The sequence below is a fragment of the Sitophilus oryzae genome, unplaced genomic scaffold (genome assembly GCF_002938485.1).
Source record: "Sitophilus oryzae breed Bouriz unplaced genomic scaffold, Soryzae_2.0 scaffold_682_pilon_pilon, whole genome shotgun sequence".
NCBI classification, from domain to species: domain Eukaryota; kingdom Metazoa; phylum Arthropoda; class Insecta; order Coleoptera; family Curculionidae; genus Sitophilus; species Sitophilus oryzae.
Genome location: NW_022147287.1, coordinates 4869278 through 4886773, shown reverse-complemented (window position 1 = coordinate 4886773; position 17496 = coordinate 4869278). Strand labels below are relative to the sequence as shown.

The window sequence follows — 17496 nt, the reverse complement described above, 5'->3', positions numbered from 1 at the left end:
ATTCTGTGATTCATTCGTTCTACGTATTTATTATTACGTTAAAACAAAACAACAATTAGTTTATTATTAGTTATTATATTTGTTGTCTATTAATTGTATCACTAGTTGCATACTTTTGGTTTAATGAAAGAGACTGCCCTAAATGTTTAAAAAATACTTTATTACCTTATAACTACATATTATCAAGTAATTCTTGTGTGTTAAAATCAACAGTTGGTGATTCTTCCATAAAATCACTGCTTGGAGCTTTAGCACTTTTACTTTCTACTATTTCTTCTTTACTTGTTTTTGTATTTTCTATAGTTGTGCTTATAGCTTTAGCACTTTCACTTTCAACTATTTCTCCTTTACTTTTCTCGCATTTGGTATTTTCCGGAGTAGTATTAAGACTAGAGTCACTACTTATTCGTAGTCTTTTGGTTAGTGAAGGTAAAGGAGGTGAATCATCATCAAAACAGAACTTTGTTTTCGATGTACTTGGCTTCGGTTCAATCTCAAGCTTCTTTTTACTTTCAACAATTACTGGTTGGTCTTCATTACTGCTACTATCACTATCTGTCTCATAGTCTGTATTGTTTGAATCTTCAGACTCACTTTCACTAATCGGTGTTTGAGGAACAGGCTTATTTTTACCAGATTTCTTACCAATTTTAGTGGGTTTAACAGGATTTGTCACGGGTCTGCCTTTTTTAAAAGCCAATAACAGATCATTTAAGTGCTGAATTTGTCTCTTTTTTTCATTCAGCAACATCAGGAATTTTGATAACAGTTCTTGTTCATCCTTGTTTTTTCTTTCTACAAATTCTTCAAGCTTTATCTTCAATCTTTCATTATCTAAAATATATAATTGGAATAATTTAATTAAATATCTCACATATTACTATCTAATCATTACTTTCTTTAAGTTTACTATTTTGATTTTTCAATTCCATTAATTCTTTCAAATGTTTCGTATTATTCTCATAGAAATTGTCGGTTACTTCAAATAAACTTGTGCCAAAATCAGTCTAAAAATTAATTACTATGAATGTAAACAAGTCTAATACAATTACACTGACTTTAAGCATTGTTGCTTCAAAATATAAAAGCTTCATTTTGTTTTTAAGCAAAACATGAACAGTAAAATGCCCTTCAACAAATTTCAATTCAACATCATCAGAATGGTGTTTTAAATAATTCTTTACATTGTTCAAATAACTCGAAACCTCGGTCTGGTGTTTCTTCGACTGCTCTTCCAATACATTTTTCTTAATCTAAAATCAAGCAGAAAAGTAAAATAATACTGATAAATAATCAGATATTACACATTTGCGCTCCAAGCTTGCTTTGGTTCGAATATTTGTAAATTTAGGGAGTCTATCCCAAAAACAGGTCTTATTTTGAATTGAAATGTTCCAGCACTTGAAACTGTATGCCAGTATTGTTCCATAATTAGTATATTACAAATAATTACAGTAACATTTCATTAAAAACAAATAAAAAATAAATTTAAATTTATCCTAACCTCTATTATTCTATTATTTTATTTGACATTTGACACTTGTTAAATATTTGACTTTGACACTTGTGATTCCTCATTGTTGCCAATGGTGAAATCAAAATAATTACTAGTTAAAACAGAATTTTTATGCAACTAAAAATACAATTCGTAATAATATCGAAACAGGTCGCCAGGTGGCCGACAGCCGACAGAAAAATGACAGAGACAGAAAATTAAAATAAACAATAAAGCGAATTTTTATAAATTAACAAAATATTTCGTAATTAATTGTTAACAACACGCGTCATCGTACAAATAACGAACCTTGTCCCCGATCGTCACTAAAATCAAGTTATTCAAATTATTTCTCAATCTTTGAACAATGAAGTCGAAGATTTGTTTTCAGTGTAGTTTTACCTAGCTTAGCAGCGATATTATGTATAAAAATACATACTTTTTTATATGAAACTGCTACAAAATTCAGTAATTAATAATGACTTTATATCAGAAGGAATATGAAGATATTCTGAGTGCAAGAAGGGCAGAATTCAGCAACTGGTTTTGGGCTTCGAGACAGTTAAATATTAAATACCCTGTGGTTATAAATCCCAAACCAACTCCAGAGTCACATAAATATGCTGTATTAAAGAGTCTTAAAATTCGAAATTTAATAGAAGAGGTGGGTAAGTTATAGTTATTTACAGTAGTATATAGTACAAAAAAAGTAGGGCATATAATTTAAGGAAGTTTAATTTCCCATTTTAGATAAGCCAGCGTAAGAATGTAAATAAAAAAGATATTGAAAACGATGTAAGACAAATTTTAGATGAAATCGGATACAAGAAAAATATGAAAATTATACGATGGCTAGCTCTAGTTTTGACAAAAATATGTCTGAGAGTTTGTACGGGTATTTATGTTAATTATGAAGGTGTAGCAGAGGTAAACAAGTTTTGTCTAAATTGAGTTAATTAATTATAATATGTTTTTTAATAAAAAATCTATTAATATTGGGTAAATAAGATACCTAAATAAATAAACATAATTATTAAAAAGTATTTTTTGATTACACAAAAATGAAGGACAAAGGTTAATATAATAGATATTTATGTAGATAGTGATTTTTAAGTGTTTTTTTAACAATGATATTCTAGGATCTCGTTATACACAGGGGGAAAAAAGTGTTTAAAATAAAGCTCAACATTGATCTCCTATTTGAGATTATTTGTCTCCTATTTGAGAATTTTACTTTATTTGTTTTTTGTAAAATATGCAGGCAATAGTATTGCACATTTTAAAAATATTTTCATAGATATACAGGGCGATTCAACTATATTTTTGAACCAAAGTTGTCATAGCCACAAGAGATGGCACCTGTTTTTCAAAACTCCCTGTATATATCACATTAATTTGTTTTAATGCAATTTTAGCTGAAAAACCGAATGGGTGACTGTCCTGTGATATACGTGCCATCTCACAGAAGTTACGCAGATTTCATTTTGTTCTCCTATATCTGTTTTACCTTTGACTTGGAAATTCCAGCCATTGCAGCGGCTATGGGTAAGTTTAAAGTAAGATTTCATGCTTGAAGATTATTAAAATAAAATAAAAATATATTAGATTTTCATGGGATGATGGGCATGGGTGAAATGCTGCGAAATACTGGAGCTTTTTACATTAAAAGGGCTTCAAACAGTGATCCGATATATTGGCCAACTTTTAAAGAGTATATTTATCAGTTGGTAGCAAATGGTGATGAGCCAATTGAGTTTTTTATCGAGGGAACTAGAAGTAGAAGTAATAAGAGCTTAGCTCCAAAATACGGTAAGTTTTTTTTAATATTCTTGTCGCTCATACAGGGTGTCACAGAAATAAATGCATCAGTAACACGCCTAAGAGGTTTCTTTCTCGAAAACATTTTTTTAAAAATTCAAAATTTTTTGAAAAATTTTTTGGAAATTTTTTTAGTTTTTAGTTAAAAAACATAATTTCTTGACAGTATGGCAACATAGGTATTACATTAAATTTACAAGAAAGAAAATCCGAAAAAGATCCATCTCAAAATTTTAGCAAAAAATATTTTTTTTTTGGAAATTTTCAAAGTAAAATAACACCGTTATTTTGGACTTATTTGAAAAACGATAGAGAGAAAATATGTTTCTTTTATCGAGATCTGCCAACCAGCCCTTAAAACACTTGCACTTATTTCTGGGACACCCTGTATAAGTTCAACTATAGTCTGTCCAACAAGTTAGGGAAAATATCGACAGATCACATCCAAAAAATGACAGAAAAAAAAATGATGACACAACTGTCGCTGGACAAACTATAGAATTTAATAATACAGAATAAGTGAGTGTCCTAAAAATGTGATGTTTTCCATGTGAGATTTTTACGCCAATCTTTTTTTTATGAAATACAGGGTGTTCCGAACTGTATTCCGGAAACTACGGCAGCATATTCTGCAGATAAAAATAAGTAAAAAAGTTCGTATAAATGTAATAATATTCGCATTTTTATTTCGATTTTTTCCAAATAATTTCTGAAGTAACGTCAATATTTGGATGAAAATTGGTGTTTTTTTTATGCTTTAATTATTTTATAAATATATTTTTTAAATATTTAATAACTAGTTGAAGCCTGGCGCATCAGGAAAAAAAAAAATACTTTTTATATTTTTTTAATTAAATGAAAAACAAAAAATCCGGCGACGACAGTTTTTAGAAAAGCCAATTAGCTATCTTTTAGTAAAAAAAGCAACTTTCTAGAGCAAGTTGTTACTTCAGTAGAGACGACACAGATAAACATTAGCATTTTATACAGGGTCCGGCAATAGTACGTCGGGCATCTGTAGCTCCTAGATTAAAAAACTTGAGAATTTTATTTAAGTGCAAATCTAAAGTATGTACCAGGATTTATTTCAGGAAAATATTTTAACTTCTATAGGGTGGCTCAAAAAAGTGTGAGTGGACCTGGATCATATTTTTAAATGGAACACCCTGTATATTATTGCATTTTTGGTTTCCTTTCAGATCACTTTACATAACCCTAAGATATGAATAAATATATTTCGATAGTTTCAGAGATATTAAAAAATAAATCAAAAATATATATTTTTCAGTCCTATTTAAAAAAAAATTAAAAATACAAGAACTGTTCTGAAATCAAAACTATATTAGGTATTTACTTTAGATGGCCTGTATTTACTTTGCTATAATTATGAAAATCGTAAATCATACAGGATGTTCAAAATTCTACGCCAAAGTTTCTAAAATATAAAATAATTTTTCTTCGTTTTTTTAAATGGAACACCCTGTATATTATTTTTTCAATAGACCGAGAATTAAAAAATGAACATTTTTTGTATTTAGAATATTTCAAAATTTGTAACGGTTTCGCAGATATTTGCGGTTTTATATTTCATATGGCATTTTCCACAGTAAATTTTTATCACAGACACACAATGATTTTTCTCTAGAATTTTACCACTGAAAGCGCCATATGAAATAATACTGCGTGTATCTGCGAAACCGTAAAAAATTTTGAAATACTCTAAATACAAAAAATGTTCATTTTTTAACCCTCCATCTAATGAAAAAATAATATACAGGGTGTTCCATTTAAAAAAAACAAAGAAAAATATTTTATATTTTAGAAAGTTTGGCGTAGAATATTGAACATCCTGTATGATTTACGATTACCAAATTTATAGTAAAGTAAGGACGGACCATCTAAAGTAAATACCTAACATAGTTTTGATTTCAGAACAGTTCTTGAATTTTTAATAATTTTTTTAAGAAGGGCTAAAAAATATATATTTTTGATTTATTTTTTAATTATCGCTGAAACTATCGAAATATATTTATTCATATCTTAGGGTTATGTAAAGTGATCTGAAAGGAAGCCAAAAATGCAATAATATACAAGGTGTTCCATTTAAAAAAATCATCCAGGTCCACTCACACTTTTTTGAGCCACCCTATAGAAGTTAAAATATTTTCCTGAAATACATCCTGGTACATACTTTAGGTCTGCACTTAAACAAAATTCTTAAGTTTTATATTTTAGGAGCTACAGATGCCCGACGCACTATTGCCGGACCCTGTATATGTATGTAGTTAGTATTTTTTTAAAAACTAGGTATCAATTGATACGAAAATACACTAGGTTTGAGTGAAAATCTGAAAATTACACTTTTTGATAAACACTGGTTCACCCTGTATATATTCCATTGCAGGCTTGATAATGATGATTTTAAAAGCCTTTTTCCTGGGACAAGTACCCGACATCCTTTTCGTACCTGTTAGTATTAATTATGACAGAATATTAGAGGAAAGCTTGTTCAGTTTCGAATTGTTAGGAATACCCAAGCCAAAAGAAAGTACATCTGTAAGTAAAACTAAAAAAAAAAAACGGTGTCACAGTAGCTTCTGAAATGATTATCTATGATAATTTGCCGAAAAAATAATATAGTTTCCAGAGAAGCGACCTAAAATAAAAAATTATTGAGTAAAAATTAAACATTTCGTGAAAATAGAGAAGATTGTCATTTCATAGGTCACCATGACGTCTTTTTTTTTCAATTTTTGTGACAATTATTTTAATTTTAGGGATTTTTCAAGTCGCTGAAAATAATTAAAGAAAATTTTGGAAATATGTATATTCATTTTGACAAACCTATATCGATAAGGGAGTACTTTGGAGCAAAACTAGACAGAACAGCTCACAGTTTTGGCCCTTTACACATTCAGGAAATCACAGAAGAAGAAAAAGCATATATACCCCCTCTGGCACATGAAATAGTACAGAGACAACAAAAAAGTACCGTTCTTAGTTGTTTTAATCTCGTTTCTTGGGTGATGAACTATAATTTAACCAAAGGAAATAAATTTATAAGTAGAAAAGAACTAGTGTTTGAAATGAATGCTTTGAAAGAGATACTACAAGAATGGGGTGCAAGAATATTTATAACTGATATACAAAATGATATAAACGAATGTCTAAAAGTTCATTCGAATTTAATCTATGAAATAGATGATAGAATAGGATTAGTGGAGAACAAAATTGTTGTTGGGCCAGTGAATCCAAATAAATTAAAAGGGCATTCTTTAACAGAGGACACTATAGCATATTCTGTACCTTTTGTAATGTTACAAATCTATGTTAATCCTGTCCTGCACTATTTAGTCGATGCTGCTTTGATTGTTATCATTTTAAGAAGTCCTGGTACCATGAAAAAAGGTAAGTTTGGTCCTGTGTTCACATCTGGTAGTTCTAATTTTGGTACTTTACAGTAACTCATAGTCTAAGAGTCTAAACGTTTTCGAGAAAGTATTTTAAAACGTCTGGCTCTTTGATATATCTTTTACTATGCTCTCTGGAACAGCATGCGGCCGTCTGGCTGCCGATACCCGTTGCGTTCACTACTGCGCATCGGAAGAAGATCCTATATTTTTTATTAATTTAGTCCTATAAATTCTAGTATTGAACATAAATCGAACATGTCTCCATAGCGCAGTGCGTAGAGTTTCCGACCACGAACCGATGATTCAGAGTTCGAATCCGGGTCAGGGCAAAGACTTTTTAATTTTATTCTCGTTTATATACTGATAGTAAAGTATTAAATAATTCTGGTAATTAAAAAAAAAAACAAATATTTAATACTTTACCACAAATTACCTATAACAGATGCGAAAGAAAGCGACTGCATCGGAAACCGCTCAGCACACCCCACACGCCTATTGAGTGGTGTAAATACACCAGTCGTTTAGTCCGGAAACCTATGCTGTGTCGTATTCGCTTGCTGGAATGACATAGTGCATGGTTATATGTTTCTTTTTAAAAACGGGTGTAGGATTTTTGTTGAACTTTTGAACTGTTATTTCTAAGTTTTGGTAATTTGTACCGTATGATCGAATAAAAACGGCGTCCAGTTGGCTTGGAAATGACGATCGATGGCATTTCCTATATAAATTTACATATAAAATGACAGCGATCTTCATTTCATAGCCATCGCTGACGCCGTTTTTATTCGATCATACGGTATATCTTATTTAAAATGGGATACAAATGTGTTTATTTATAAGGAAAAAAAAGATATTTATAGTATAAAAAATTAATTTATTTAACAAAATTTAATTAAAAATGTGACAAAATAGTACCTTTCTATTGGTTCTATCGGACTTTTTTCGACTATATAAATCTTTATTTGTAAACTTTAATACATCAAATATTTTTAATCTAATAAATCATTTAATGATGTAAATAAGAGGAAATTTCTCACATGGGTGGTCAAATTCTATAGTTTTCATTATATCAAACAGCCTCTGAGAAATGTTTTCAACTCAAAATGCCTTTAATTATGTTTGACTACATCAATTAAAAGGGCCTTCAAATACATCAATGTGATATTTGTCTAAAATTTGCAAAAAAATCCGAATCTCTGGATAACTCGAAATTATTTACCCATTTAAAAGCCTTTGATCATGAAAGTGGAAAAATTTGTTCATTTTATGTACTGGAAATGGAAAAATTATTTATATTAAATTTTGATGAGTTTTGCACTGAAGAAAACATTCAGAGGCTGTTTGATATAATGAAAACTATAGAATTTGACCATCCATGTGAGAAATTTCCTCTTATTTACATCATTAAATTATTTATTAGATTGAAAATATTTTATGCATTAAAGTTTACAAAAAATAAAGACTTATATAGTCGAAAAAAGTCCGATAGAACCAATAGAAAAGTAACTATTTTGTCACATCTTTAATTAAATTTTGTTAAATAAATTAATTTTTTATACTATAAATATCTTTTTTTTTTCCTAATCTCCTACGAACTGATATAATATGACGAGCAATCTATTAAATTACTGTGAGATTATATGCCTCGATAACATATTGGTGCAGATTATTTTCACCCAAACAAATAATAACCCAAACTATACATCGAAGCGGATTGTCTATGAACTCTTTCTGAAGGTCACAGAAACCTGAACGCGTAATTCGGTGTTCTTTCGCATCTGTTGTAGTTAATTTGTGACTTTACTATCAGAAATAAACGAAAATAAAATAAAAAAGTCTTTGCCCTGACCCGGATTCGAACTCTGAATCATCGGTTCGTGGTCGGAAACTCTACGCACTGCGCTATGGAGAAATGTTCGATTAAAATGTAATACTAGAATTTAAAGGACTAATAAAAATATAGGATCTTCTTTCAACGCGCAGTAGGGAACGCAACGTTTACCGGCAGCCAGACGGGCCGCATGCTGTTCCAGAGAGCATAGTAAAAGATATATGAAAGAGCCAGACGTCTTAAAATACTTGTTTTTGCAACGTTGCTAGCTCTCGTACTATCATATCAAACAAAGTTGAATAAAAAAAATCAATGTCTATATTAACTAGTTTGTTGTTTATTAGTAGCAATTATTGGGAATATTTTTTCTCCTTAGTAAATATGATCTATTAAATATACAGGGTGTTTCAAAAAATATGTGCCATTTAAATGAAGACATTGAAATACGCAATTTTGTTTGACTGTAAACTATGTTTATACGGGTAGTATTGAAACTAACTGGTGCTCTTTTTATTTGTAGATGATCTTTTTGTGCATTTTCGTACTTTACGGTCTATCTTCTGCCTTGAATTTGTTCTTTTAGAAAGTTGGTGTAAAATGGTGGGTGGTAACTCTTATTTAACGTTCTTTAAAATTAATATGTTTAATTTTTGTATACAGGGTGGCGCACCTCATTCGCCTCGGTTGATTGTATGAAAATGGAAAGATGTAGAAACAAAATATTTTATGAGTATATGTGGGAAGGCAATGTGCACAATTTAAAATTATTTTGAAATATACTGGGTGTTTCAGAACTAAGATCCATACCAAAGTTATATTTTTTCTTATGGAATACCCTGTATTTTATCTCATTTTTGGATTCTTGGACATAAAATAAGGCATTTATTATAAGGGTTAAATATCTTTAAAATCTTTGGTTTTTGAGATATTTAAAGACATTTAAAATGCATGCCACAATAGAATAGATTATTAACACCCTGTACATTTCTTTTCAGAATTAATTCTTGTGCTGACATTTAAGCCAGAGAAATAAACTCCACTGAAAAATTTAATTCCTTTGTTTAATGTATACAGGGGTATCAAAAATTGCTGGTCTCTTTTAAATATTTATTTTACATAAAAACTTCGTTATTTCAAATACAACACCCTGTATTTTTTTAAATAAATCGAATCAGATTTAAATGCTCTTTCAAACTATATTAGGGTTTCCTATACCTATCTAGCTCAGATTTTGAAGAAAGAGCCATTTTTCAGTAAAATGGGAACCAAGATGGTTGATGTCAAGTTTTTAGTGACAGCAGCTATTTTTAAAATCGAAATTAGTTTATGGACTTTATTTAAATGTATAGCAGTTTATTTTTATTTAATTTGCCTACAGTAGTTTAATAAATAATATTTATTAAATATGTAGGTATTTATTATTCTTTCAAGAAAAACGAAGAAATAGTTCTTTTATTTATTTTACGATCACTATCACTTGTAGATATATGGAATTTCTATAAAAGAGCCAATTACGGCAAATTCACTTTCTTAACTTCCAACGACAGGTAGGTATGAATAGGTTTTTTATAAACCACACTACCATAGCTCTGCGAAATAGAAAAGTTTTCAAGAAATGCTTATAATAAATACGTTTTTTTGGACCCAAAAATCCAAAAATGAAATAAAATACCGGGTGTTCCATAAGAAAAAATATAACTTTGGTATGGATCTTAATTCTGAAACACCCTGTACATTTCCAAATAATTTTACCCATAAAATATTTTGTTTCTACATCTTTCCGTTTTCGTATAATCAACCGAGGCGAATGAGGTGCGCAATCCTGTATAAATAATATAGAAAATGTTAACTTTAATATGTATATAAAAATCTTAACATGAACTAAATTACTAACAAAATATTTATATTTTAGAATTTTGAAGAAGCATTGCTCAGATTAATAGAACAGAAAGTAGTTACTGTTAATAATAACGAATATAGTATTTTTGAGCAAAATTATCTGGAAGAAGTATTAATAAGTAGTATTCAGCCTTTTATCCTAGCTTATTTTATTGTGACTGAAGTATTACAGGTAAAGTATTCTACTATCGAAAAAAACGGCGTCACAGTAGCCATAGAAATTAAAATTGATGATAATTTCGGTCAGATCGACCCCTATATCCCATTGATTAAAAACTAACATTAAACTATGTCAGAATTTTAGATGTGTCAGTCATTTACACTATGATTTAAATTCTCCTATTTTTAAAATTTTTTCAGAAAACATTAGAACAAATTAGTGAGAAAGCTTTATTGGCAAACTTTCAAAGACTCCTGGAAGATGCTATTTCAGAAAAGAAAATTTTTATTCATCCGTACTGTATGACTTTGGATACCTTGGGGAACTGTTTGAATTCGCTAACGAATAAAAAAATGTTACATAAAACTAGACAGTGAGGACTTTACATGTAATTACGTGGATTTATGTTTATTTTTATTGTTTTCTAGCGATGGTCAATATGTGTACGAAGTAGATAGAGGCAGGATCCTCAGACTTAGGAAAGAATTAGGTAAATTTGGGTTATTTATTGACGAATGTGTAGTTACAACAATTTTTTTCCAGAGATGTACATTCCGTCGTTCCGCGTTATAAAAAACTTCGAAATATTTTCGCATATTCGCAGTAAAATATGAAGAACTTGCCATTATGCCCCAGTATACACACATTCCTAGAAGTATTTTTTCTAAAAGTATTGTCCTTTTTGTATTTTTAAAAGTTTGTTACAAAATTAAGTATTGTTTAAGTATTACCTTGTGCTGTTTTTTTAAATAAAGTAGTAAATGCCAATGCAGTGTATTTTTTACCTTTTCTTCATTTAAATTTAATCGATTTTATCAATTATAAAGTTTAAAAAAATTCAAAAATGTCAGTGATGTCACGTGACTTAATAATTTTTCGAATTTGTCTATTGGCCACACTTATTTTGAAACGTCAGTCACCGAAAAGTCAATGTCATTTTTATAAAAAGAAATGTCGGAAATCTCTCAAATTTTGTGTTATTTCAGTCGATAGCAAAAATAATAGGTAATTAATTAATTAATTGTAAATAAAATAGTTTCTCGCATTAAATCATGAGTTCCGATGCACAAGAAAACCCCACAGTCGCCGCGGAAGATGCCGAACTCGCTGAGAAATACAAAACCGAGGCGAACGATTGTTTCAAAAGTAAGCTAAGTTTTTAATTTAAGTCTCATTTTTACGATAATTAATCCTCTTCTTGCCTATTTAACGTGTATTACGGTGCTTTCGTCATGTTTATTCACGCATCACTAAGCGAAATTTAATATTTGTTTATCTAACCTAGAATATTTTTCGATTTTTATTTTACCTGTGTTTTTTTATTTTACGTGTTTCGTAGAGCAACAATTTAATGATGCCATTGATCTCTATACCAAAGCAATCGAAACTAATCCTAACGTGGCAATATATTACGGGAACAGGAGCTTCGCCTTCCTGAAAATGGAATGCTTCGGATCGGCTTTGACTGATGCCTCCAAAGCAATAGAATTAGATAAGACCTACGTCAAAGGGTTCTACAGGAGGGCCGCCGCTACTATGGCCCTAGGAAAATGGAAGGAAGCTCTGAAAGATTACGAATATGTAACAAAAATGAGACCTAGTGATAAAGATGCCAAGTTAAAATATAACGAGTGTAATAAGATAGTGAAGAAAATCGCTTTTGAAAAGGCCATTTCGGTGGATTACAAGAAGAAAAGCATCGCCGATACGATTAATATAGAAGGAATGAGCATAGAAAACGAATATACAGGTCCGGAGTTAGAAAACGGGAAAGTTACATTAAAATTCATGAAGGAATTAATGGAATCATATAAAAATCAGGGAAGGTTACATAGGAAATATGCCTACAAAGTAAGAATATATATTTTTGAACATAATACATCTTTTACAACATTTTTTTGATTGATTTTAGATATTATTAGATATCAAAAATTACTTCATGGCTCAACCTACATTAATAGACGTTACTTTTGGTGACAAGGACAAATTTACTGTGTGTGGTGATATACACGGTCAATTCTACGACTTATTAAATGTATTCGAATTGAACGGTTTACCTTCCGAGACCAATCCATATCTTTTCAATGGGGACTTTGTGGACCGAGGTTCCTTTTCGGTAGAATGTATATTTACACTGTTTGGATTTAAATTGTTATATCCGAATCATTTTTATATGTCGAGAGGTAAGATATATTTTATAAAGTATTTTTTTTAAGTAGCCTAATTTTAACACTTTTTTAATTTGTTGAACAGTAATATATCTTCACAATATTGCTACATTTGTTGGAATAATTAATGTGAAAATATTTTTTAAGTGTATATTCCTAATATTATTACATTTTTTGAGATTATTTTCTATTTAATATCTTCCAAAATTACAGAAAATCATACAACAAACAACTAATTTTAATTTTAGATCCAAAATAATCTCATAAATATATTAATTCCAAAAATAAATGAAAAAATAATAAGTGGTGATAAGGTTGTGAATAAGTTTCATTCTTTGAATAACTTTGTTTACTTAATTTGCTTCCTAATTTTAGATTATATTACTGTGTGGTATTATATTTAAAAAATATGACTAAAAATAAATTTTAGCTTTGTCTTTTTAACATTTATAATTAATGAATAACTCAGGCTAAGTATTTATGAAGAAGTTAATATAAACAGTCTTATAATATTTATACGGGGTGTCCCAGAAATAAGTGCAGATATTTTAGGGGGTGGCGGATCTGGCCAAAAGAAACATATTATTTTCCCCTTACCATTTTTAAAATAAATTAATAATAACCGAGTTATTTCGCTTTGAAAATTTTAAAAAATAATGGCAACATTTTGAGAGCCGTCAGCAGCAGTCTATAATCAGCCGCAAATACCAAGCAATTACCAGAATTTCAGCTTCTTGTCAACGGTAGTAACTTGTTTAATTTAAATGGAACACCCTGTAAATTTTATGAAAATCAGTTGCACAATTTAATTGTACTGTACCACTTTTTAGCTATCTCTTCAAGTTTTCGTAGAAAATGCATTTTCTTGTAATTTAGACATATTTATCAATATACTCATGGAATACTGATATTTTAAATTATTTTTAAAGATGTAACAAATTTTTAAAGAGTACAGATACTAATATTGTCAATATACCTAGTTCATTTATTTCATTAAAAAATAAAAAAAACTGTTTAAATATTTGTTAAAGAGGGCCAATTAATATGATTTTAGTTTCCAAACTACATTAATTGACTGTTTCCGCTGATTAATAATAATTGCTTCAAATATTAAAAAACTGAATTTTGTATGTGTATTAGACAGTGTGGTAAAAAGTAACAGCTTAAAAATTTTATTTCATTTTTTGACAAATGATTATTTATAACAACAGAGACGTTCATTTTCATAACTTATTATTATATTGATTTCTTGTTTCAAATCAACATTTATTTAGAATAATTTATTAACTAACACAATTACGTATGTAATTAATTATTTTTTTTAAAACAATCTAAAATGTCTATATTCCATGGGTATATTTATAAATGAGGACAAATTATAAGAAAACGCGATTTCTACGATAACTTGAAGGGATACGTAAAAAATGGTATAATACAATTTGATAGACAATTAAATTGTGCATCTGATTCTTCTAAAATATACAAGGTGTTCCATTTAAATTAAACAAGTTATTGCCGATTAAAGCTAGAAATTATTTAAAATACATTTTTAGACACTCTGTATGAGGTAGTATTATTTTTATTACTGCACACAAATAACTGATCAATAAATAAACTTCAGTAAAGATTTAGCATTAAAAACTTTGATACCTTTGGAGAAATGAATAAGCCTTAAAATGTTTACTGCAATTATACAAAATTGAAAATATTTCAGAAACGGTAAGGTTTAAGTGTGATAAACCCTAGTCCAATTTACCTTTATTCTAATCGTAGAAACTAAAAATGTAATAATATACAGGATGTTCCATTTAAAAAACACAACTGTGTTATTTTTTATTTATTTGGGACTTATTTGGACTCTGTATCTTGTAAAAATATTTTCAAATTGTAGCTTTAATAGTCCTTCAACGAACCCAAAACTTAGAATTTGTAAAAATCTAATCGTTTAGCTACAATACTCCGTGTCATATGTGATGAACAACAGAACAACCCTGTACATTCCATAAAATCATAAGAAAAAATTATAAATTTGCTCTGATATTTTAGGCAATCACGAGAGTGCCACCATGAACCAAATGTACGGCTTTGACGGCGAGGTCAAGTCCAAGTACAGCTCTCAAATGGCGGAGCTCTTCACCGAAGTGTACAACTGGCTCCCCCTCGCTCACTGCCTAAACAAGCGCGTCCTCGTCATGCACGGAGGCCTGTTCTCGCGCGACGACGTCACGCTGGAGGAAATCAGGCAGATCGACAGGAACAGGCAGCCGCCGGAAGACGGGCCGATGTGCGAGCTGCTCTGGTCCGACCCGCAGCCGCAAGAGGGCAGGGCGCCGAGTAAAAGAGGCGTCGGGTGTCAATTCGGGCCGGACGTGACCAAGAAGTTCTTGAAACTGAACAATTTGGACTACGTTATTCGGAGTCACGAGGTGAAGAATGACGGGTACGAGGTAGCGCACGAGGGGAAGTGTATAACGGTGTTTTCGGCTCCCAATTATTGGTAAGTGTGAACTAGGGTGTCCAGAACCAGCGAGTGGTTAGGATATTCTCCATCTATTATACAGGGTGTCCCAGGCTGAGCGTGCATTGGAAGTTTCTAGAGAACCACAATAGGTCGGAGACTTTTTGCAATCATTGTTTTACAACGAGATCTATTGATTAAAAGTATTTTCAATATGTCGGTACTTCCGAAAATTCCGGAAGTTGACAGCAACTTTCTTATCCATTTTTTATTACATACTTAAATTCTCTGTAAAATTCTATCAAGATTGATGTTAAACACTATATACCTAACATTAACCGTTTTTGAGAAAAAAAAATATTTAAAATTTTTGGACGAAAAAAAAACTACCTGTCAAAAAAATTTGTATAGCCCAAAAGTCAAATTTAGTGATTACCACAGCTATAGTCTATAAAATGAATAACTTTGAATTTTGACCGTTATTTTTTACCAACATGGCAAATATAAAATCCCTCTGTCAAAAAAGTTACTGATATTCTTTAAATTGAGTGCCTGAACGAATTAGATAGGTAATTCTTTTTTACTTTCATGAAATAGAAAAGGAAAATAATAAAACAAGTGACAGTTCTTCCTCTTCTTGCAAAAATCAACACGAAATGTCATAATTGTCAAAAGTAAAATGTCATCAGCTTTTGACATTTCTAAATATCAGACAACAAAAAAAATGCATAGCCGCAGGTTGCTAACCTAATATAATTAACACTAGGAAAGCCTGCGGGAACTGTCAAATTCAAATTTATTCGTTTCACAGACTATACTGTGCCATAAAAGAAGACATGTAGCTATCTATTTCTAAAATTAAATTGTTTAAATGTCATATAGTAATGGCGGTAGTTGTCATGGAATTGAGTGAGTAAAAAATTATCATAAATCGTTTTTTTCAAATTGAAACCCACGTTTTTTATTTCACTAGTGGAAAGGCATTTCAATTCGTTACTTTTAAACTATACATGTTCCTATACCTAAAATTAATCGTTTTTTAGTTATTTAAGACTTAGTTTTAAAGCGTATATTTTTCTTCGATTTTAACCAGTAGCCTATGACTTTAAACGCCAAGTGATGTAAAACACTAGATCTGGCCATGTCATATTTTGACGCTTTGTTCAAAAAGCAGGATCATTTTCGAGCCAACTTTGCGCTGTTTTTTTTTCAATCATACGGAATATTATATCAGCTATTAGATATCACTAAAGAGCGAAAATACGAGATATATTTTTATAAATACACTTTTTAAACTCTTTACTTAAAACGCACGATCAGCCTGGGACACCCTGTATATAGCGTTAGAATAAATATATTTAATTTTTACTGGTATTATTTTTTAGCGATACAATGGGAAATAAAGGTGCATTTATTGTCTTAAATGGCAAAGACATGATTCCTAAGTATACAACATATGAAGCTGTGGTAAGTTGATTATAATCCTTATAAAAAATCAAATTACACATATTTTTTTTTGTTTTTATTTTCAGAGCCATCCAGACGTCAAACCAATGGCGTACGCAAATTCATTATTAAGTTTAATGTGCTAGTACCTGGCTTATGTTGTAGTGTAATTTATAGTTATGTTTTTTTTATTAAACGATAACCAGTCATTTTTTTTGTTAAAACGCAATACCCATCGAACAAACTATAAAATTATTATATTATTTTTTTTTGTTATCGACTATCAATAATTCGAGATCCAAAGATGAACATACTCCACAATCTTTGCTTGCTAGAACCATATAATCGGAAAAAACTGACGTCATAGTAACCTTTGAATGATTATTAACTTTGACTTTTTAAATATTAATTTTTGCAGTTTTTATGTCAGTTTTAATGATTTTTAATGATATTACAGTGGGCCTGACAGAAAAACTTTCATCGATTGCAGAATTCGAAGGTCACTATGACGATGTTTTTTTTTTCAATATGGTATTTTTTCCGTTTTTTTTTAGTTACAAGTAACTATATTTTTTTGTTATTACTTTACGAGAAACATTTATTAGTAAAATACATACTGTGTTATTTCGCATAATTTTAGTTAATCTAGAGATTTCCAACTGCCTTCTCCGACTGTCGTTTTTTGATAAAACTTTGGCAGGGCAACTAGGTATGTATGTTCAATATTTCAAGATATTGTTCCAATTTTGATAGTGTATATTTTAATAAACTTAGTTTTAGAAAGCGCTGCTTTTTTTCCTTATCCTTA

At 30.0% G+C, this 17496-nt stretch overlaps 3 protein-coding genes across 3 annotated transcripts; 2 read left to right on the top strand and 1 right to left on the bottom strand.

Moving 5' to 3' along the window:
- Window positions 1–107: 107 nt before the first annotated feature.
- LOC115887929 lies at window positions 108–1508 on the bottom strand. Its single transcript, XM_030907462.1, has 4 exons — window positions 1307–1508; window positions 1059–1253; window positions 896–1007; window positions 108–834 (listed from the first exon to the last, which is right to left on the bottom strand). The coding sequence occupies exons 1-4, from the start codon at window positions 1427–1429 to the stop codon at window positions 173–175; spliced, it is 1092 nt and encodes a 363-aa protein (XP_030763322.1). The 5' UTR covers window positions 1430–1508; the 3' UTR covers window positions 108–172.
- A 182-nt stretch (window positions 1509–1690) lies between these two features.
- On the top strand, window positions 1691–11384 carry LOC115888061 (dihydroxyacetone phosphate acyltransferase). The gene is made up of 11 exons (XM_030907631.1): window positions 1691–2159; window positions 2246–2422; window positions 2911–3040; window positions 3101–3304; window positions 5718–5869; window positions 6091–6721; window positions 9078–9157; window positions 10470–10628; window positions 10817–10989; window positions 11045–11106; window positions 11160–11384. The coding sequence occupies exons 1-11, from the start codon at window positions 1974–1976 to the stop codon at window positions 11228–11230; spliced, it is 2025 nt and encodes a 674-aa protein (XP_030763491.1). The 5' UTR covers window positions 1691–1973; the 3' UTR covers window positions 11231–11384.
- Window positions 11385–11526: 142 nt separating this feature from the next.
- Window positions 11527–17472, top strand: LOC115888063 (serine/threonine-protein phosphatase 5). The gene is made up of 6 exons (XM_030907633.1): window positions 11527–11762; window positions 11956–12467; window positions 12529–12799; window positions 14831–15281; window positions 16628–16709; window positions 16775–17472. The coding sequence occupies exons 1-6, from the start codon at window positions 11669–11671 to the stop codon at window positions 16832–16834; spliced, it is 1470 nt and encodes a 489-aa protein (XP_030763493.1). The 5' UTR covers window positions 11527–11668; the 3' UTR covers window positions 16835–17472.
- The last annotated feature ends 24 nt before the right edge of the window (window positions 17473–17496 follow it).

Excerpts from the sequence above, each read along its gene's own strand:
- LOC115888063 (XM_030907633.1), top strand. The coding sequence starts at position 11,669 with ATGAGTTCCGATGCACAAGAAAACCCCACAGTCGCCGCGGAAGATGCC. Across the intron at positions 11,763-11,955 it reads GGCGAACGATTGTTTCAAAA|AGCAACAATTTAATGATGCC; the intron begins GTAAGCTAAGTT and ends CGTGTTTCGTAG. Across the intron at positions 15,282-16,627 it reads TTTTCGGCTCCCAATTATTG|CGATACAATGGGAAATAAAG; the intron begins GTAAGTGTGAAC and ends ATTATTTTTTAG.
- LOC115887929 (XM_030907462.1), bottom strand. The coding sequence starts at position 1,429 with ATGGAACAATACTGGCATACAGTTTCAAGTGCTGGAACATTTCAATTC. Across the intron at positions 1,254-1,306 it reads AGCAAGCTTGGAGCGCAAAT|ATTAAGAAAAATGTATTGGA; the intron begins GTGTAATATCTG and ends GCTTGATTTTAG. Across the intron at positions 1,008-1,058 it reads TTGAAGCAACAATGCTTAAA|ACTGATTTTGGCACAAGTTT; the intron begins GTCAGTGTAATT and ends ATTAATTTTTAG.
- LOC115888061 (XM_030907631.1), top strand. The coding sequence starts at position 1,974 with ATGACTTTATATCAGAAGGAATATGAAGATATTCTGAGTGCAAGAAGG. Across the intron at positions 10,629-10,816 it reads TTGTGACTGAAGTATTACAG|AAAACATTAGAACAAATTAG; the intron begins GTAAAGTATTCT and ends AAATTTTTTCAG. Across the intron at positions 10,990-11,044 it reads ATGTTACATAAAACTAGACA|CGATGGTCAATATGTGTACG; the intron begins GTGAGGACTTTA and ends ATTGTTTTCTAG.